Source organism: Epinephelus moara, chromosome 16, assembly GCF_006386435.1.
Source record: "Epinephelus moara isolate mb chromosome 16, YSFRI_EMoa_1.0, whole genome shotgun sequence".
NCBI classification, from domain to species: Eukaryota; Metazoa; Chordata; class Actinopteri; order Perciformes; family Serranidae; genus Epinephelus; species Epinephelus moara.
The window spans coordinates 16,447,295-16,470,564 of NC_065521.1; the positions used below are offsets into that span (position 1 = coordinate 16,447,295).

The 23,270-nt window shown below is 40.1% G+C and overlaps 1 protein-coding gene across 6 annotated transcripts in view; it reads right to left on the minus strand.

The window, feature by feature from the left end:
* Positions 1-23,270, minus strand: part of cfap74 (cilia and flagella associated protein 74) — a 79,925-nt gene that overhangs the window by 53,207 nt on the left and 3,448 nt on the right. For 5 of the 6 annotated variants that reach the window (XM_050066005.1, XM_050066004.1, XM_050066002.1 and 2 more), the window contains exons 7-14: positions 21,603-21,776; positions 21,144-21,254; positions 19,240-19,342; positions 17,647-17,804; positions 17,266-17,479; positions 17,001-17,156; positions 11,510-11,677; positions 10,349-10,467 (exon numbers count right to left, since the gene is read on the minus strand). In XM_050066005.1, the coding sequence (XP_049921962.1) occupies positions 10,349-10,467; positions 11,510-11,677; positions 17,001-17,156; positions 17,266-17,479; positions 17,647-17,804; positions 19,240-19,342; positions 21,144-21,254; positions 21,603-21,776 (1,203 nt within the window). The remainder of the gene's footprint in view (positions 1-10,348; positions 10,468-11,509; positions 11,678-17,000; positions 17,157-17,265; positions 17,480-17,646; positions 17,805-19,239; positions 19,343-21,143; positions 21,255-21,602; positions 21,777-23,270) is intronic. The other variant, XM_050066003.1, reaches the window with a different exon arrangement.

Genomic DNA, 23,270 nt, shown 5'->3' on the forward strand with positions numbered 1-23,270 from the left:
TTTGATTGGTCCAATATGTGTGTAGGCAGGCACTTAAAATCTGTGCTAACGTTAGCAAGCTAAGCTCACAAAAGCTGTTTCAAAGCCAAGAGACAGAGTAAAGAAACTTGTGCTGTAGCCAACAGGTTGTGGGCAGACAGCATGTTGTTAGCCATGTTTAAGAGTAAAGATCACACCAGTATCAAACCAGACAGAACAGAGGTGACAATTACAGAAGCATTTACATGATGATTAATGTGCTGCAGCTGAGCAGCCAACTAGCTATCTAGTCTGCAAACTGATGTTATCACTTTTCTCCAGTTTGTGTGATCACAAGACGTGTTTCCATGTTTGTAAGTTAAAGGAAACTTTAGCAGGAAAGCTAATGTGGGTTGTTGATCAAAGTCTGTGGCTCTTGTGCTGTGTAGCAGGCTGCTGTCTACTTTGCAAACTATGATAGAACTAAACAATATTATAAATGTTGCTGCTGAAGAACAGATAGCTTGAAGACATTTGAAATGCAACAGAGATGTGATGGAGCATGGTGCAGTGTGGAACATGACCCTGCTGCATCTGGTGGGCATGATGGGTTTGGGTGCTGCGGGCAAAACTTCACACAACACTTCACTTGACATTGTCACGCGGTAGATGGTTGAAAATACAACAAGATGATCAGTCCTACGTCCCTCTTAACAGTGATGAGTTGATGCTGCCACAAAGAAAAAGACAACTAAAATTTGCCTCTATTGAAACATGGTTTGAATAGCAGTGGACCTCTTCAGTTCAAATTCAAAAGATACTTTATGCGCCATTGTTGGATTGCTGGAGAAATTTATCATAAAATACCATGGCTCCATATTTTTACACACTTGAAATGGAGACATAATTAGTAAACTGTGCATGCTATCATCAACACCAGTGGGCAGTGGACCATTATGTTTGGTTTGAGCCAGTTGTTTGAAGTTGTTGGTCCAGCTGTCATGATGGCAATCCAGCTCACTACTGTGACCTGGAAGTGTATGAAAGCATTGCACCTGGTTGGGTAAGTCTGCTGGTGATTAAAGATGTCACACTGCACTTTCATCAAAATTTCTTTTCTTCTTTTGGCTAATTTCCTTCCTTGTTGGTACCATTCTTCTTTCCGCGCTTTAAGACAGGTGGTATGAAAAGACACTTGAAGAAAAAAATAGAACAGTTCACTTGGGATTAAATGCTGAGTGAAGCAGTGTTTGAAAAAGCCTGTTAGAGCCCTATATAAGGTGCTTCAAACGAGGCCATACTGTACAGTACATCTATTGCAGTTGACTGAAGTGATGAAGCTGAGACTGTGGCTGTACAGTATTACTGACGATGCTGTGTGTTCTATTTTACATTCTGGCCCATTGGCCTCTCCTACAGTAAATCAATAAGCACTCTCGGTTCATTATTCAGTTCAACAGAGCTAAAACACCCTCACACTCATAACCACATCGGAAAGCGATCGACAGTGAAGCATGTGTGTTAATAATCTCGCTGTCATACATGTTTCACAGAAGTAAGATCTTGCTCTCTTTAAATCTGGTGGCTACAATATAATGCATATTTCTGCACTGTTGTTTTAGGAATTATATGAAAGCCATGAAGTGCTGACACTGATGAGTGTTTTAAAGGCAGCTTTCTAGGTGAATCTATCAATGCAAAGCTTTCTGATGGTTCTTTAAGCAGGTGAAAATTATGGTATTTTAACTACAACAAACCACAAGTAGTCTGAGGTGTGTACTATTTTAAATCAGAAAGAAACGTAGGCCAATTATATGATATAAAGTTCCACTGCAGTTTTGACTGATGCTCATACTCAATTATTTTAGACTAGTTGTCAGACTAGTTAGAGAAGATAAATAAAACAACAAGCACAGTTAAGTGTAGTATGGTTTTCTAATGTCAGTCACCAGAATCAACTTTCCTTTGACAGGTTGCAAGTTTTGGGAATATGAAAAGACCCTTATCAACTTTTTTAGGTAATACATTTCAACAGGACATAACCATAATATATAAGGCTGTCAAGACTGTATCTATTTCACAGTCACAAAGTATTTTAGACAAATCAAAAGGCTGATAGAACACTTTACTTTGAAGACAGGTCTAAAAGGATGAAACTCCACTCGAGGGTAAAATTAAGTGGGGTTTGCTCTGATCTCAGTTGGAGTTTGCATACAAAGACCATACAGACTTCCAAATCTGACATCACACAGTTTTGAATATAGCAAGCAGAGAAAGCTCTACTGCCACTCAATTCTAGAGACTTAACCCCTGTTGTGGGATCAAAACAGTTATTATGCTAATAGTTCTGTCACTGCTTGCTCTCAAGATTTGATCTGTGCTTACAAATCCTTCTCTGCAGGCTCACAATTCTTAAAAGTCCAACTGAAATCACAATAGATATCCCTGACGTGGTTACAAATCATATCAAAAGTAAATTTTGAATGTATTGTATATATCTATTTTATTACTGAAACAAAGTAAAAATTAAAGCTGCAAGCAGCGATGAATGGGCCCTCATATCTCTGGGCAACTTGTCCTTTCTCCTTCATAAAGTGTGGCCTTTGGAATGACCTATTTCACATTTTGTACCACTTTCTGTGTCCACTATGTGGCACTGGAGAACACTAATTATACATCATGTTGCTGTAAATAAATTGCAAACCACACCATATACATTTCAGGTAAATCAAAAGGTAATTGTCTGACAAGTCTTACTTCCTGTTGCCAGTAGGTGGCACAATCATCATGACACCTACTGTGCATGTAGTTGGCTTCAAGACTAGAGCCTTATTAAACATGCGAAGTTTGGGGAAGATTGGACCATGTATTCTGGAGTTACAAAACACTTCCTGTTTGGTGGCGAAACACTGACATTTGACACCTAGCCACAGTCACACAGTTCGACGAAACCGCACGCTTTAAGCAAATTTTGATGTCCAGTGAGATGGTTCAGACAAAATTAATTAGAAGTCAATCGGATGTAAACTGTAGGAGGAGTTCTTTAAAGTACAACCCCTGGAAATGACTAAAAAATGAACAAAAGTGGCAGTGCAAATTAGAAATAGCTGACTTCCTGTTGGGTTTAGGGCTGGGCTCCAAGAGGCTTTTTTTGTACGTCTTGGGATACTACATAGGCCTACCAATTGTCAGTGGAATGCTCCTTTATTCTCCAAGCCTCAGAAGTGGTGGGACAATGATGGTGTAAGTACGTGTTTAATTGATAGCCCAGCCATGAGGGGCACAGGGACACATTAACACTGCTTATACTGGTGCACTTGTAACTGTAGCTTTCAAGCCAAGAACAGACAGCATTTTGTGAATGCTGGTGCTGAAGACTAAGGACCACATAGCTTTTAGAATCTTAGCTGACTGATCTGTGCACAGTTTTAAGATGTTGATGTGGTACAGTTGACTAACTAATTAGCTATCTAGGCTACCAATATTTTAGGTGTTGCTTGATAGCATATTCAGCAGCCCAAGATGCACCACGAGAAAAGTCTACATACCTGTAAATTTCAAATTAGCTTGGAAGCTTATGTAAGTTTCATTCAAAGTCTATACTCTTTGCTAGCCGCTTGGCTCTAGGGATGGAAATGTCAGCCTGCCAGTTGGCCAAATTTGTTGATGTCTGTCCAAGCTAATTACAGATCATCCTGTCTCCACAGGATGATCTATAATTAGCTTGGAGGTTCCCTAACTTTTCATCTAGCACCCAATAATTACTATCCAAGGCAGCAAGGTTGGTACTGTTTTTACCTTGAGTGTGTGTCATCATGGCTATATGTGATACGTGGAGATAACTACTGCAGCGAGAACTTCACAGAACACAGTAGCTGTTTTAAGTATTCTGGCAGGTTTTTTTTGTTTGTTTGTTTTAAAAAAGATTATTTTTCTGGGCTTTTTGCCTTTAATTGACAGGACAGTGTGTGAAATGGGGAGACAGAGAGAGAGAATGGGGGCTGACACGCAGCAAAGGATCGCAGGCCGGACTCGAACCTGCGACCGCTGCAGCGAGGCAATGCCTCTGTACGTGGGGTGCTGGTACTATCCACTACGCTACCGACGCCCCCTGCCAGGTTTTTGAGTCTGTTTGTCAGTGGACAGATTTTGTAAGCACAAATGAGTCACAACCATGCAAGATGCAGTCACAAAACTTTATAGGTGTTCTATTAAGATCAAAGTGAAATTCGAGGATGCATGTGGTCCAAGCAAGGGAGTCAGGAGGGGATGGGGCAGTTTACGCCCCTGGCTTACATTCGTTTTAAGGGGCAAATTGGGGTTGTGACAGGTGTGATCCCATCTAAAGATGGTCTCTAGTTCGGTTTATGACTAAAATACCTACAAAACATATGACACTTCAATCAGCCTCAGCTGTACTTTGTGTTTAGTGTTAATAGCCAATGTTAGCATGCTAACATGCCACATTAACCATGTAATTGTGAGCACTACACGCAGGCCGAGGCATAGCACGGCTAGTATGGCTTTAAACGCTGGTCTTGTGTTATGACCCAAGCTGGAATTATGTTTAGGTATATACATATGTGTACACACACAGGAGTAGCTTGGATATGCTGTTGCCACTGTTTCGTTAATACTTGTATGTAGTATGTTTACATTTGTTTTCACCTCTGTTTGGAATCTGCCCTCGACTTGAGTTAAAAAACCAATGGGGTGACACAAAGTGAGATTTGGGAGGGGCTTCTGCATCCTACAATTAACCATAGCACCCTTCTCTGTAGGGTTAGCAAAGACATCTACATTTTTTAATTTAATTTAATTTTAATTTTAATTTAATTTTATATACTTTATTAATCCCCGAGGGGAAATTCAATTTTACACTCTGTTGTCAATTACACACAGGTCCGAACACACACATGCACAAACTGGACCTATACATGCACTAAATGGAGAGATGTCAGAGTGGGCTGCCCATGACAGGCGCTCCGAGCAGTTGGGGGATTCAGTGCCTTGCTCAGGGGCACCTCGGCAGTGCCCAGGAGGTGAACTGGCACCTCTCCAGCTACCAGTCCACGCTCCACATTTTTGGTCCGGACGGGGACTTGAACCGGCAACCCTCCGGTTCCCAACCCAAGTCCCTATGGACTGAGCTACTGCCGCCCCACATGTATTTCTGGAGAAGCATTCTGGCTTCAGGTTACTGTCTGGCTGTTGGTCAGCGTCCCCATTAGCCAATTACAGTATGGTGACGGCTACGGTGTCACCATATAGTTTCGAAAACCACAAAATATATAAAATCATAAATATAAATTTCTGCCTTTGGGATACTTAATTCTTTTTAGAAAGAGAAAACAGGACGTATTATTCATAAATCAGGTCTGTATTGTAGAGTTCATCTTGGGTCATCTTGGTACCTCGTAAACAAGCCTTGAAATGGTAAAATCTGAGTACACTTTCAGAAACCTCTTCAGTGGAATCCTGTAGCAGACAAAACATCCTAATTATATTAATTAAAACTTAAAGGTTCCTTTTGAATTTGTATTCTCCATGTACTGTTTTGTCATTAATGAATATCCAGAGACTGGAGGCAAAACTAAACAATGTATTTTGTCCTGATGCTGCGTGATCTGGAGCAAATTAAACAAGCTGTAGGTGTGATCGCACCCTCAGATTTTGTGGAGTACCACCATTTCTACAACAGTCTCAGGCTTTATCTCACAACTCGGCTCAGGAGCATACAGACCACAGAGGGGTGTCTTCCTCTCAGCCAGTCATTTGCAGTACATGTGAGGAGGTGACACTAATTGCATAAACACAGCTTCTATACAATGGCTTTTCACCAAGTCTGGCAAGCCTGGGCTGTTGTGGTTTCTTGTCCCAGTAGTGAAAAGATACAACAGAGCCCATTCTGGAACGAATACACAATGCATGTACGCTGGACAAGGGGGGCGTGTAGGGGGATGGGAAGCCATTTTTAGAAATTCAGGGGGCGTACAGGGAACCATGGGCTGGTGTGAAAAAAACCCAGTGTGTTCCTGGTTCACGTTTCTCTCTACTCCTGCTGTGCTAATGTTTTTAACTGGGTGAGCCATGAAGGCTTTGCAGTTGTCACGACCGATCTCAATATTGTAGGTTTCAATGTGTGAATAACCAAGATGTTTTACACACAGCAGGCACTGAATAGTAGTAGGAGGGTGTATAATAGGTACTGTGGCAGAAACAGGTGAACTTGTCAGCACATGTAAGCATTTTTTTTTTTCTCAAACTTAATTATTCCTACATTATTATGTCCATTACCCTGTTACAATTATGGTGGTAGTTACAGTTATGGCCGACAGGAGTGTTGTGTAAAGATGATAAAAAATATACTATATCCCTAATTTTTCATATCTTTTTAAAATATTTTAGGCAATTGTTTGCCTGTTTGAATAGTCTCTGTGTCAATTTCTACACCACAAAAAATCACTAGTTAAGAAAGTAACCCAGCGTGGGTTAATATAGCATCAATGGAATAACGGGTTAATTTTACCCAGTAACTCAAAAATAATCTAAAAATATTACACTGGATCAAAGCTACCCAATAGTGCTAGGTTAACCCAGTATTGAGTTAGTGCTACATTGACCAACGAAAAACAAGAAATGTCCTGTCTTTCATTTATTTATTTTTTAGCTTGATGAGTCATCTATTGGTCACGACTAGTCCCAACGTTGTGTGTATAATCAGTGGGATGTATATAAACACAACAAACATGAATAGTAGACCTAGACTGTATGATGGAGCCAAGGTATTGGCAGAAATCAGGGGAGCCTGACGGCATCAGCTGTCGTTCTGATAACTGGAAGTGGACTACATTTTAAGTGGGACTATGTAACATATGCTGAGCAGCAGCCACTGCAGTCATAAGCGATTACAGGATAATGGCACATTGAATTTCCTTTAATTTCGTAGACTCTTTGAGTCAATTGTCTTAATGACATCATCATAAGGTGATCTTTCTGGGAGTGCGTGGAATGGGACGACAGGCAGGAAACAACAAACATGTCTCCTGGTGTGGTACCATCTGTTTACTTATTGTTTTCCTTTTGTGCTTTAACCATTAAAATGTTTATCTGTGACACCCTAAAATATACAGAGAAGACTCATGAAGTCCACAAACTGACTTAGTAATGCCAGTTACGCAGCTGTATCAATCTGCCCAGGACTACTATGTATCATTGTCCTGGATCTTACTCAAGTGGATATTTAAGTCGTTCAGTGTCTTAAATTTCATTTTAGCATCACCAGATAATAAGCATTCCTTGTAACAGAATTTTATAGACTACCACTTAGGTGGAAACACAGAAATAACTGGTGAAAAGTAACAAAACAACCAATTACCAAACCTAACTTTTCCATTGAAGTCAAAACAAAGCATGTAAAATGAAAGATTAATGTAATGAAGCTGTACTGCTACATTAATACTCATTAAAGCAGTCGTCTTCTTTACTGCTGCTGAGCAGGGTTCCAGTCTTGGGTGAGGAAGAAATCCTGCACTATTTTTGACTTTTGTATCAATGCATGCTTTAAAGAAAACTTTCTTTGTCTTCATAATTTGTGTTCTTATTACTTTTCACTCCTCTGGCGTCATTGTTTCCCCCACCTTATAAATCACTACGAAGATTGCCTACCAGCTGGTGAGTTCAGATTCTGTCTGTAACAAATTATATGAGCAGCCGGATGACTAAAATGTCAGGGTTTTGGGAGATAGCCATCCAACAGCATGACGGTTGGTCATACCAGACCATGTGAGGCTGTATCAGCAAAACCCCTGATTGTATTGTAATGAGTAGGGGTGTGTTTTAAAGCATACGGATTGATATATATATTTTTTTTTTCTGTATTATCTTTTCTAAGATAAACAGTTACTCTGTAAATGCCCAACCCTTTAATGGGTGTCAGTAAATAATGAATAGAGTGACAAACAGGTGCAGCAGAAAACCAAACTGTCATGACAGAAGATGGATGACAGTTTTTGTATCAAGTAATGAAGCACTAATCAATCTAATGTAGAAAACTAACAGCAGCCAGCACCTGATGTTACTATATTTATAACTGTAATTTGATTAAAATGCTTTTGAATTGTTCCAAAAATATATGCGTATCTTCAAAATATGTGTAATCTTGAAGAATCTGAAGAGTAATGTTGTGTTTCAGTAACATGAAAGAGAGATAAGATGCACTATAATGTATATATAATGATGTATGTATGGTATATATTTTATGAAATTGCATGTTTGCTACATGTGAGTTAAGATCAGAGGACTAGAAGGTGATATGTTCAGACAAGTGGTCCAGCACGAAGGCTCAAAAACAGCCTCAGTAGTTTCCAGCTGACCCTGCTGCAGCCTGGGAGACTCTTCACTCAGTCAGGCAGAAAGAAGAGAGACGAAGAAACCACATCAAGTCATGGGGGAGCTGATGGGAAAGTGATACACAGCGAGTGACCTGGAGAACAATGCATCTCTGCCCGGCCTGTGGGCTGCTGGCAGGCTGCGAGAGATAGCAGAGACATAGACTGACTCACTGAGCTAAGTCTCAAAAGAGGAGCTGCAATCGTGGTGATCCAAGCTGGCGTCCGTATGTGGGAGGACAGGCTTTGCTTTCACGTCCACTCCATCGTCTTTTTAAAATGACAAGAAGTGGTTGTGTTGGATTCCTAAGTGGTAATACATTAGCAGATGTTTCCGTGTGATAACTTAAGCTGTCCAACGTGAAGTGAGTTCAGAGGAGCTTTAACATTTGTTGTTGTAACCACCTCAAGCTCTCGTGTTGTCACAATACCAGAATTCTGTCTTTAAATCCTCTTGTCTAAAAAGTACACTGAATATTCAAAACAATGGCAATTCTCTAAGGCATGCCACTGAACAACAATTGTGTGTTGTGTGTGTCTTTATTTGGCTGTCTCATTAATCTCTGTAAGATGAATATCTCAATATATTCCTCAGATGGGATTCAGTTTAGGTTCTAGTGGGCTGCTTGATGCTGTGCCGTGTGTGTTTGCCCCCACAGAGATTGATTTGTCCCACGGTGATACATCGAGCCAAACTGGAGTTGCTGGCGTCTTTCAAAGTCTGGCCTGTATATTTGGAACATGTAGAATCAACCTCAATATGGCATTTGGATTGATGGGGAGCTCTATAATGATGGTAGATTGACACTTTAAAGGGACAGTTCAGCAATTTGGGCAATATACCTTTTTGTGGTTTTTAGCCAAAGTGAGTCAAAAAAATTAATATCAATATAATCCCTGTGCGTCCAGTAGAGAGTTCGGTCCAAGTCACATGTTGCCTTGTTTGGCACAAAGACTGGAGGCAGGGGGAAACAGCATACCCATCCAAACTTAAATGGAATTTGGATGGAGAGGTAGACAACCCTATTTGATTTTCTTTATGTCTTGATGAACTTTTTAAGGGTAGCAATAGAAGAACTGAAAGTCCCCTTTTTTATATCCTATTAAAGGGGAACTCTACCGATTTTATTTGTCAATGTCCGTTTACAGGTCTGTATGGGAGAGTGCCAATGCTGATGTACAAAAGAAGTTATATAAAGCCTTTTTGGCTACAGATGGAGCTGTGTGAAATCTGGTCATTAGCCTCAAGTGATGTCACCCAAGGCAACATCGGCTGTGGCTGAAGATGAGTACGTTTGAAAAGTTAAAAAAAAAATCTGGTGGTGTGGGCTTAAAAAACCTCAAACCTCTGTAGCTCCTCATCTCTGCTTGAGGCTAGCAGCTCAATGTTACAGCCGCTATACAGCCGCTGCGAGCATAGCACACACAAATCTCCCACTGAACTGTCGGCAGTCGAGTAGAATTGTGGGTGATGTAAGCAAGGAAGAAGAGAAGGATGTTATCAAAAGGACGGAATCTCTGGCTTTGAATTGTTTTTGACATTTGGGGTTTTTTCTTGTAAGTCTGACAGTGTTACAAAAGTGTAATACTAAACCGGTGGATTGCTCTTTTAAGCTTTTCATATGGCCAACGTAATAAGCAGCACACATGCAAGGCATACTTTGTTTTCAAAATGTACTGTACCTTTTGTTTGTTGTTAGTTTGTTCTATGGAAACTACCAAATTTTGTGTTTATCCTCATTGTTTGTTTATAAGGTCAAGAAAGAACTTCCCCACTCAATATTATGCAAATACAGTATTCATTACCACATATGTGGATCTGACATGTGGAGTGTATTTTGTATATACTGTATATTTGTAAAGTGTATATTATAAACATTTGTTATAGCACTTGTAGTCTTGTCTTCTCTTACAGTCTTGACCCACTTTTTGTTCCATATGCACTACACCCACTGACTACACCGTTATGTGTTTAAAGACTGATGATGAAAAAAACTTACTTGATAGAGATAAAATCCCTCATATGGGTGGAGACCCCCAGAAGCTTGCAGTGGTTGGTGACGTAGCTGATGTTAGTCAGGACGATTTTCTTCTTATACATTTTCCCCACTTCAAAGTCCTAAAGCAGAACAAGAACATTCTCTGTAATGTCACTTTGTTGCTATCGAAATCCATTAACAAATGATCAAAACTTAATTAGACTTAATTAGACTTACATAATTTTAAATGGGAAAGATGCACATTACACACAATGTTTACTACTATTAGATCTGCTTAAAGTGTGCTTTGTTATTTTTCAACCTGGACCTTTTTTTCCCATGTTTTGTGTCTGTGAGCCTGTTTAGACCTGGTATTGACACACATTTTGGTGATGTAAACAAAAGAGGACAGCTGAGGCACACCTGTGTCTTACATGTGCCTCCAGATGACCACTTGTATTCAGATTACATTGTTGCCCCACACATGGTTATTATGTCCACACTTTTGCTAGTTGCGCTGTGGCAGTCTTGCTAGTCACATTAGTAGCTGTGTTAGCACAGCTGGAAATTCAACTGTCAGCAGAATTCAATGCATCTTCCATTGGGCAAAATAATGGATGGTCTCACAACACTTTGTCTAACCCGACATAAAATGGGTAAGTTACAGAGCATTAGCGCATTGTCACCAAAACAACCACCATGTCCTGCACTGATGATGAAGTCCTTGTCGGAGACGCATCAGTACACACTAGAGTTTACACTACAAAAGGTATGTGGTCAAATGTGTCCCAGACCACCTCAGCAAGTGGTTTGAGTAATCAGATCACAATGCTACTTGGTGGTCGTTTACACTTGTATTTAGCGCTGTCCAGTGAGCTGTGATCGGCTCACCCAAAACAAATGTTAATACCAGGTCTAAACAGGGTCTAACTGACAATCTGAAACAACAAATTTTGAAACTGGTCCAGTGTTGAGCTGCAGCCAGCAGTGGCGAAACAGGTTACAATGTAAATCTTGATGTTTGTCTTGTTTAATTCACCCAGTTAGATGCAGAAAAAAACATGCTGACTGTTTCACAGGAATTTTCTTTTTTTCACCTTTGGACAATTTCCTAAGTTACCCTTAAAGACATGAACAAAGTCTTTTCAGGCTGTGCATTCTACAGCACCAGCAGTATGGTACCTTAAAAAGGATGATCTCTGGTTTACTGATGAATGGAGGCCCTTTCAACTCTTTTCCATGAACCTTTTTCGGAGGAATGTTGAGCTTTCCACTGGTCACTGCAGGTTCGTTCTGTTTGACTTCTGTCTGCACCAATGTCATTTTCATGTCATTCTCATTCTGGAGCTTCTGTAACCACACAGGGAAGCAACAGCTGGTGAGGTCATCATAAATAATCACTGTAATAAAACCCTAATTGTCTCATTGTAACATAACAGAATAAAAGTTCACTTACTTGAAAATGCCTCTTTATATACAACAGAAAATGTACCTAATATTCTCCTTCAGATTGAGTGGAGATGTAAATATGCACGTCATTAGGAACAATAAAGATGACATATCATTTAACGTAGGACTAAGAAATCCTGTTATGAGATTAAAACAATGCACTTCCTACAGGCTTAGTCTGCTGCAATTTAAAATGACAGACATTTCTACTCATTCCTCTGTGTATTAACATGTAGCTTTATCTTTAACTAAAGAAATTGGACACATGGTCAATTGTTCAAAACTAGTATTTGATATCAACTGTGAGCTCTAACTAACTGTAGATTTATAGAAATATATATTTATAAGGACAATGTTGTTGATAGGTAACAAGAAAAAGCCGTATAGAAATGCTAAAGATATGTTTGAGGTCATTCACAAAAGGTGTAGCCAGTCCATTGTTTGTTCACCAGAAAGCACAGACAACTTTATTTTCCGGCAGTAAGATGTCTCAGTTCATGTCATGGTCACATTTCCTTAAAAATAAATATAAAATTATATATATGACACTACTAGACACTACTGCAACACATTTTAGACAGTACCAAAAAGTGTGAGGGTGGACACCTAGTCTTGGTTGGAACAAAGTGATACATAATATATGAGATGCTGTCAGTGTGGTAGACATAAGATTTCCAACAATCCAGCTACTTAAGGAGAAAAAAAGAGCTAAGCCATGTGTTAAGATATTAAAGTGTATCTACATGTAAAAATAGTGTTTTTAAGAACCCTGTTACGCTTTCTATGCTGTTGTCATTATACCCCCGCTCTGTTCTTCCTGTACTGTAAAGCACTTGAAGTGAACAGACATTTCAGCATCGTTCTCCCCCTCATGAATCATCTTATTAGCTTTGTTACATTGCCGTGCTCATCTATCGCACTAGCCATTACTGTGCTGAGAAGTAGCCTGTGATGAGTCTGATCTGTATGTTAGGGGAAGAGATCGCTTCCACTTGGATTGCTACTTGGCTCAGAGCTGCGAGCTGCGCTCACTCCGAGGCCTCAAAGGCACCAGCACAATGAGAAGTGATGCCTGTCGCCCCACATTTCAAGTGTGTACAGGGGTGGGGGGGTGGATGAGACAGATAGCCAATTCACCTCCATGGCACTGCCTTCATCAACATCTACCACGGAGCAGCCCTTGAGCATGGCACTTAATCTTCGGATTCAAGAAAAGTCAGAATTGGTGCTGTCACTGCGATGCAGAACTGTGGTGATGGAGGGAACTTATCAAGTCTTTACTTGTTGTCTATAGGAAACTCTCAAGTATATCCCACTGTAAGGAAATGTGACAATAGGTTAACTGAGCCTATATATGTTGAGAGAAACGGAAGCAAACAGTAACCGCTGTGAACTTCTAAAAGGTCGACAGTGTCCTGTAGACTGTGTTACAAAGTCAGTGCTAGTTGCCTAAAGGAGCTCTGTGTACTGTACGTTAATGTGTTTATGTTACTCAGGGCACAGATATCAGTGTGATACTTCTATTGTATCACGTAAAATAAGTTAGCAACTAATTCTTTGTGACCCTCTAACTGAAGTCTAATGGGACATTTTGATCTGATTTGATATGACCATGTATTTATGATTGTGATAAAGATGGTAAAGACTCTCATTGTTATTGTATCATCATCTTCATCACTTTTATCATTGGGTAGAGTAGTACTAGGATTACCATAATCCTGTTAACGAAGGATCATTTTGCTGAGGAGTGGTAAAAGTAGCAGCAGTCACAGTTAGCTGGATAGAAGAAGAGCTGCTAGTCACCATACTGTTTTCTGTGGTCTGAACACAGGTTCTTGTCGTAAACACATTGCGGTTATCCCAACTATGAAGGTACAGCTGCTGGAAATACGCACACCAATGCCTCCAAAATAATATAACACAAATTATGTTGTACGATCTTTGAGAATTGTCGGATAATAGGTTCTTGAACTGTAGATAATAGAATTGCAACTGACAATTATTGATACTAGAGAGCCCCAGGAATGAGTCCTAAAACCCAGAAATGAGTTAGCATTTTAGCACTCCTGGTTCACTCATCTCGAAATCAATGGACGTTTTTGGTTGGGTTAATGTGGCTAAATGAGACTATAGGACATCAACACACCGACCACAGCTTTACAGCCTTATTGTGGTGTCTATGTTAAACCATGCCACCATAATGTAGTTTGCTAATAGCCTAACATTAGGTTTTTACTTCTATCCATTGCATTAAGGCTTAAAAAGTCATAAAAGCGTTGCTTTGTTATGTGTAAGTATCATAGACTTTTGTTTGCCACAGAGCTGGTTTTCTGCAATAATCTAAAATCCATCAGTAAAATCCCATTGGATTTTTGACAAGGGAACCAGGGCAACGCTAACTTCCATGTTGGCCTTCAGAAAAACATCATTCCCTGAGAGACTCTATCTCTATTTTTTTGACTAATTAATTAATCATTAAAGGGATAGTTCGGGTTTTTGGACATGAAGTTGTGTGAAACGCTGACCATCTGTAGCTCTGATGTGACTGTGTCACTACTGTCAACGAGCCTCCTGCTCTGAGAAATCGCCTGTAGCTTACCGGAGAAAAAGTAGTTCTTAAGATATAAGGGGGACACGTAACCAAAAGGTTTTAAGATACAAAAAAGTATGCATGTGTTTTGTTAGACTATTTCAATAATTTTAAAACATCCCCGCATTAAGTCAGACCTTGCTATCAATTGGGACTATTTTCTGGCCAGTATCAGTGAGGAAGAAGATGTACTAGCCCTATATATACCTACTACTACAGTGCAAACACCAGCTCAGGCTCACGACACACCCTCATCAGCTGCTGTAGGTAAACAGAGGAATACCAAAATGGTGCGAACTTGTGATTTACCCAGCTGTGGGAATAAAAACATCACCGGCTCCCAATTCCATCGGTTTCCTGTTACAGATGTAACCCGTAGGCAACTTGGCCATTTCTCAGAGCAGGAGGCTCATTGAGAGTAGTGACACCATCACATCAGAGCTACAGATGGTCAGCATTTCACACAACTTCATGTCCAAAAACCCGAACTATCCCTTTAAGTCAGTCAGAAAATAGTGGAGAAAAAAAACAGTTTCCGAGATTCCAAGGTGACGCCTTTAAATGTCTTATTTTGTCCGACAGTCCAAATCCAAAGATATTAGTTTCTCAAACAGTAAAAAGTAGCAAAGTGTCAAATTTGAGAAGCTGGAACCAGGGAATTTTAAAGGGACAGTTCACCCCAAAATCAAAAATACATATTTTTCCTGTTACCTGTAGTGCTATTTATCAGTCTAGATTGTTTTGGTGTGAGTGCCGAGTGACGAAGACCCTCTCCTCGAGTCCTCCAAGTGCATTTAACAAATTGAGACATCCTACAAGATGGCGAGTCTTGATCGATTTCTTGGTCAAATGATTGAGGATAGAGGACAGAGGAGTCAAGGAGGGGTATTGGAATGAAGCCAATGTTTACATCTCGCGCTGTTTGAGCATGAGCCTCTTGTCCATTAGTAGATGCACGCTTCCTTCTGCACGGTGATACAGGTGGTGGGTGTAGTCCGGTAGAAAGTAAATAGCTGCTACATGAAGCTGCTCACAACAAGGTCTGTGGATTATCTTGAGTAACCGGGTCATGATTTCTGGAAAGAGACATTGCTGTTGAGTTTTTCAAATGTGTTTTTTGGTGCTTTGAGCAGCACAAGCTGAGTGCCATCTAGTTCCATTACACTGGAGAGAAAGCAGATATCTCTACGGGCGATATCTCCAGCACAACTCACACCAAAACAATTTATACTGATAAAAAGAGCTACAGTTAAGAGGAAAAATCATAGACTAAATAATGGGCGTAGCTACTATGACATCACCCATTGGTTTGCGGACTCCCATTTTGAAGCCTCAAGTTCGGCATTACAGCTGTCACCGTCTTGGATATCTGGAGCCAGAATTGACCATATTTGGGCAACAGGCTTGCGCTGTGGAGGAGCAAGGGGTGGATCTGACTGAGAAGCTAAGGACACTATTGCCAGAGAGCCTGTCACTTAAAGCAGTCCACCCTTAATTATGCTCAATTTAAATCCTTGGTAAAAAAAAAAAATACAGGTGAGTTATATAAAATGTCATCCCCTGTACAGCTGTCACAAATGGGGAAATTAGCTATAAAAGACCAAAAATGTTTTTTGTACCAGGCTGTAAACATTTATTAGTTGGCATCCTGTTCTATTGTAGGGTTTATTTCTGCTGTAAAGTTAGGTGTTCTAACATGGGTGTGTATGGACACTAACTGGCTTCCGGAGCCAGCCTCAAGCTGCCGTTCAAAGAACTGCAGTTTTTAGGCTTAATTTTTCAGCCCCAAAGGTTGCCACTTGGCGAAAATATGTATTTTTGATTTTGATTGATTTGGGTGAACTGTCTCTTTAATCTATTTACTTGAAAAACTACTTTTAAACAGATAACAGAAATTGATGTTAAATAATTTTCTGTTGATTGATTGAAATGAATCGACTATTTGCTACAGCACTGATCGCTTCCATTCCAAATGTAAATTCTCCCATTTTTAATTCAGTGTCAGCCAAAATAAAAGCTTATTCCTAAAATATCTGTACAGGCCCTCAAAAACTTGGATTGCTCAGGCTCTCCCTAATTCTCTCAGCACTGAGGCCTGATTGTTGACCTGGGAGGATTAAGACAGACTGTGCTACCCTTGCGAAACATGGTGCTCTGTTTCACTTGCCAGGGATGAGTTTCAGAGGAAGGATGTGGAGGTTCCCCCTGCAGATCCCATCCTCCCTTATGCACGTGCCCTGCCAAAGTTGCAGGAGTCTAATGACGGAACTAGAGCATGACCCCTCACTGGTTTCCCATCCACAAACATTGACAGCTGTATTTACTGGAAGACGCTAACAAGAACGAGGTACGACTGAAGTACTGGGAATTGAACCTGTGTTTTGTTCCAGAATCTCTTAAATCAAACCTGCTACACAACTATTTCAAACCAATTAAATACTGGCTTTCAGTGAAATTATTTCTACAATGTGCTTCAGTCTGCAGCTGGGGAATTTAGACGTTGAAAAATATGCAATAAGCACATCCATAGAAAAATAACGTGGCTGCTGAGAATGGGACATGATTTATGAGTGTTTAAATTTAGCATCTTGCAGGGATTTGCTTTGCTTGGCAGTGGATGCTGTTTCAATGCACCTTGTAGTTCTGGTCCCACAGCCCAGAGAACTCGGGCTCAGCCAGGCTGACAGCAAGGCTCTGCTGGTCCACTTCCTGTTGCATGGTTTCATCTGGGTCCTCAACATCAGAGGAAGCTGACGATGAGCTGCTGACGTCAATGAACTGTTTTAACTGCTGGACAAATGCACACACACACACATTGGGTCATAATTGTTCAAAATGCACTCGATCTCTTTACGCAGTCATTTCACAAGTGTCATCTCAGATGTAATGAACCACTTACGATTGTGGCTTTCTCCTCAGCGGCTGGTGGGGGGCTGGGACCCAGGGGGTACAGGAGGTTTTCTCTTGCCCTCTCAAGAGATTGGAACTTGTCAGAGGCTGAGGGTTTAGGCAGGACTGCCTGCTGCTTCTTTCTGCTCTTTACCAGCTGTTCCTCCTGAAGGATTTTTGCAACAATCTCCAATCTCTTTGACTTCTGCCTCTCCTCGAATTCCCTGAGAAAGGCAAATCAACAGGACTGCATTATACTGAAATGCGGTCATGTATTCCTCAGCACACAGCGAGAGAAAACACCCACACACTGCTGCATGGAGTGGGAGTGGAGGACATGCATGTGGGAGAGGAGAGGAGAGGAGAGGAGAGAGGAGAGGAGAGTACATACTCTTGTTTTCGTTTTATCTCCTCTAGTTGTTTCTGTTGGTACATATGCTTGATACTGTTGATTCCTTGGGCCTGCAGGGATTCTCTCAGTCGTCTCTGTCGCTGCTCTTTCTTCTGGGCGTTTGCTTTGGCTCTGCTTTGATGGACCTGTAAGCTCTCCTAAAGAAATAAGGTCGGCTTAAAGAGGCTATATTTGATCACATCATATGTGAGCTTAATGAAGTGTTGATCATTTGAAATGGGAGAGATGAAGATCACAGAGCTATTTTTTTCCAAAATACAAAATGTACCTGTTGACTTGGAAAATACAGCACTAAGCATGATGATGATTAGCACTGCAAGATTATGATGATGAGCATATAAACACTGTTGGCAACAGTGTACACACTCAGGAGTTGAATTCACTACATATGGGGATCCATGAGAAAGTGTAGTAATGAAAACATAGTTTCTGCTTCACATCTCTACTAGCTAGGAGGATAATTTGGTCAGATCAAATGTTACAGCTTTGGCTGTTGTTATACCTCTGTGTGGCCTGAAGGCAACGCAGTGAAAAATAAACAGTTGTCAGGTGGTCAATATTATTGACCTATTGAAGTATTAAATGCAGTTTTGTTTTTATTTTGGACATGGAATGGATCTACTTGAAATTATGCCTGTCAGACAACACTGTGTTAGCTTTGACATCCCCCAATCAAAATGCTAACAACTTTGTTTAGCATAATGCTCTGTTAATTTGTGCACACAAAATTAGTAATTCAAGAGCAAACATCAGTTATCTGTTAGCTTTTCCCCCATAGATTGAAATGCACATACAATACATACTCAGGCCTGCCCACAGAAATGACTGGGTCCCTGAAAAGGTCCAGTTAATGGGCCCTTCCTAAATTTGCTTTACTTGTATCGATGCATGCATGCAAACTCAGTAACAGGGGTTACATAGGCACTATCGTCTTTCTCACAGGTGGTGACGGGCCTGGTGGTTCCTTTAATGACACTAGCTACCTCTTGGCTAGTAAAGTTAGCGCTAATGTTAGCCTCCTGGATATTGTTTGCCTTCACTGTGAGCTAACTGAAAGAAGTTGGTCATTGCATTATTATTTGGGTTTAAAGTCCTTGCCAGCTCCATCTTTTTCTTCTCCTTTCTCTTCTAGCATCCTGATTACATATAGGTCCCAGCATGGCAAGAAAATTCACTCAAGCATTAGCTAATAATTCATATCAGCAAATTTTAAGGTCATGTGGTTGGCAAGCTGTCAACGTTTTTGAAAAGCATTAATGGCACAATTATGACCCTTGACTGCGATAATAATCACAAACATTTGAAAACCTTACAGTTACATGTGTGCTTATTTTACCATCTTAGCACAAATCAAGGCAAATTAAAGCTTTATGAGTCGTAATGTATCGCTGAATATGGTTTGTACATAAAAGGTTGTTAATGTATGCACTTTAGAATCATCTTATACTGCACTATAGATATGGTAGCTATGGAAAATATAAATAATACATAGCGCTATAGCTTGTGTTTCTCATCACTGCTAAAACAACAACCATAATGCTATAGAAAGTATGAGAGGGTGTTGTTGCTCACTTGGGTGGCTGCTATGTTAGATTTCAGTGACTTGACAGCTTGTATCCTCTTCTCCAGTAACTCCCTGTTCTGCTGCTCCTTCTCTGCCTCTTGCTGATGCATCCTGAATGAAACAGGGGCAATCACAAATACAGTACAGAGAGGAAAAACAAACCTGCTGTTACTACTTGGGATTAAAACTTCAAGGGAGCTGAGCAACACTGAGGTTAATTATCACAACTCAGAGAAATGCTTTATTCTCTGTAACCACATCCCTCTGAGAATTACAAGAAAATACTGTTCACTTTAGCTTTAAGGTGGTGAATAGTGATAGAAAACACTGTTCAGCTCAGGTTCCACATACATATAGGCATTTATAAAAAAAAAGACATATACAAATAAACATGTACAAAATCAATAATAATCAATACAGCATAGTATCGCGATATTTTTGTGTGGCAATATCGTATCGTCACATGGTGCCAAGTATCGATTTTTTATTATATAAATTATCAATACTACAAACACAAATTAAACTTTAGGTAGCCTACCAGAATAATAAAATCAATTACTTTTTCAGTCCACTAGATACATTTTGCTGCTGCGGAAAAAAATGGCTGAGGTGAGATGAAGAGACTGAAAACTTGTTATGTTGTTAGTTATTAGTTATAACACATGGTGACAAAGTTTTCCTTTGGAGACTTAATTTATAGTTGAATAAAGGTAATAAATCACAATTTATTTTATCGCAAATCTCAGCATATCACAACACATTTAAAATCGCAATAATATCGTATCGTGACTTAAGTATCGAGATGATATCGTATCGTTGATCCTCTGGTGATTCCGACCCCTAGTAGTTTATAGTAAATGTTACTCAAAGAGGAGTAAATAATGGATTTGTTGCACATTTTTTCCAGCCACTGATGAATACATATTGATGTTCATGGCTCATAATAAACTACAGATCTTACATTCCTGGTAATTAAGGAACATGAGACTCATTGTGTGGCTCACTGATTAGTTTTTAGTAGTTTTCAACCACGACGGTGCTCAGTAACACAGAAATAAACATACATAAGGCTTTGGCTACTAGAGTAATGCTTATTAATAGGATCAGTTCATTGCTGGTTTCGTCTTTGGTATTTTTGACCATAAGTAAATATAATATCACAAGCCTTATCCTTTAAAGAAATTCTATACAACATACAGAGCATTAACATAGCAGCAAACAACTATTTGCGGTGTAAAAATATAGAGAATTCACTCGGTGGTTACTGCTGATAATGGGACGGCGTTGTAGTCGAAGCGTAGCGCTCACCCTCCAGTTAACACTGTTAGCTCTGTCAGCACTGTCGCTGTTGTTACAGCTGTTTTTGCTGTTCGCACTTTTAGCTGCTAGTCGCCAGTTCAGCCATATCCATGTTGAGATTTGTGTGAAGACAACCTCTGAGTCAGCTACAATCTCAATATCATATAGAGCTCCTTTAATGCTTTGAGGTGGACCCACTGTGACTGTATTGGATTTCTTAACCTCTTGCTTTAAATGGCAACAAGAACACTTTTGTTGAGGGTGACCAACCAAAGTCACATAAGCTCACTGTCACCGTAGACTACAGACCAGAACAAAACCTTAATTTCATTTACAAGGCAGTATTTTCCATATTAGCATTTTCTTGGGAAATTTCGTGACTAACTGTAATCATTTTTTTCTCCTCAGATCTGATGTGCTATTCACTGTCCGCTAGAACTTTTCTGCATGAAGCTGAGCTCTTTCAAGTATCCTATGTGGCCTGCTTGTAATATATCCAGCCAGTATGAGCTAATGATCAATAGGATGTGTCAACTCTTCAATGAGCTCTCTGAGAAACACCATATTCTTGTTCTAGTCTAAGCCCCATTTATTGGCTTAAAAAGCTGATTACCTTTTAATGGTCTCTTTCAAGTACTTGGCAGCTATCTTGCGGTTTGCCTGGCCCTCTTCAATTTTCTTCTGACATTCAGCCTCTTCTTTCTTCAGCATGGCTGCCTGTTTACTATCAGAACGCAATCACAAACACATACACACATACCAGTCTTTACACCCAAGGTTGATATAACTGATTCCCTATACAGGCTTCTCATAAAAAGAATCAATAAAAAAGCCACACAGCAATTTCAAAGGACAAACAATATTTCCATAGGCACTTTGAACACACAAGTCACAATGTTGCATTTGATCTCATTTCAGTGCACGAATGAATTATTTATAATCTTGTGCCGTGTGCTTATAAGTGGTATTTTTGCTTAAATTAACGTCACATCATTTACTTCACTTGTTTATGTTCTGAGATCAATCATTTTGTATGCACAGTGTGAATGGAAAATATGGCTGTTTTCCCTACTCCCTGAGATGCTGTATCTTGAGCTGCAGGTTCTGGCTGGCTTTCCTTTCCCGCTCCAGCCGTGTCGCTGCCTTCTGGGCCTTAAGACCCCGGAAGACCCGCTCCTCCTCCTGCAGCTCCTGTCGGAGAGAGAAGAACCTGCCAAGCTCCACCTCCACTTCACTCAGCTCCAGTCTGAGGAGCAAAGGCATAGAATGAGATGGATGTAGATAAAGCATGAAGTTAAAAATGCTGACTGTTGGTATATATTATCTACCAGTGCAGTCACTTAATGTAACAGAGGTTAGAAGCTATGTAGACCTATATGGGGTTTTGAAGCACTATGTGGATTACATTTAGCTCTGAATTTTTTATTTGAATCATTAAAAACAGGCCAGCACTTAATGAGTGATAATTGGAAAGCCTATGAAACTGCATTCAGAGCACATGAGGATATTAATATTTCCTTTAGACAAACTAGTAGTCCTTTAAAACTGAATGAGGCAGGATTCCTTATAGGTTTTACAAAACAAGCACAGCTGCCCCACACCTCACTGGAATGATTTTGATGATATAACATAACAAAGACAAAGTTTTTCTTGCATATCAAACTCTCGGAAAATTAGCATGCCATAATTGCTTGCTAAGCAGTAAAAGCCTTCTAGCGAAGACGACTGTTTACAGCATTTATTACTGTGATGCAGCTGCACAGAATGTCAAGTAACCAGGCTTCCTGACTAAAGAGAGCGCAGTGTTAGAAAAAAAAAACACACAGGGCCGCATTGGTGTGGGCGTGTTGTTTCAGGTACCATTGAGATGCTGAAATACAATCCAGAAAGTCTGTTTTGAGGAATAGATCCATGGGTTTGAAGGTTTAGCAGACACCAAAACATTGCCTGCAGGTTTGTTGTGCTATTAGAAGAGGTTTTACAACTCAGAACAGTTATCATGGATGAATGTGCACGTCTGGTTTGCAAATATAGTACTCTGTTTCCAGATGATGTCACATTGAGCTGTAGCAAAAAGTCGGGAGGTTAAACTTTTTTTCTGGATGATCCTTAAGGCTGGGTATTCGTTTAAAGAAATTATGATACCAGTACCAATACCAGGTGTCCTTAAATTGATACCAATAGAGTACTTCATTTGATACCCACAGAGTGTTGTGTAGTAGCCATACTTTCAAACGATTTGGTGGCGAATCAACACGCTGAACTGCCAACTCTATCAATACACCACACTCACCTTCACCACAGCAGTTAGGTGAGTCTGCGTGGCTGCACACACAACCACAGTGGTAGGGCTAACTGTTAGCTTGACACCACTAACATTACTTAGCGTAGGGTGACCATATTTTGATTTCCAAAAAAGAGGACACTCACCCGGAAAGCATTTAGCCTACTTAAATGATACTCGCAGTTTACTCAAAGATGCCTTATCATTTTAATATATTTAAAATTTATATGTATGGATAGAAAATTCAGTTATATCACAAAATAATATCTCTCAAAGACAGAAATTCAATAGGGGACACATACACACACTAGAGTGTGGCGATCCGTGCCCGACAGTACCCGACGGGTCGGGCCGGGTTCGGTCAGAAATGTAGCTATAAATTGTATTTGGGCTCGGGTCGGATTCGGTCAGCTTTCAGTGAAAATATAGTGTAAAAATAAATAAAATCCTATTGTC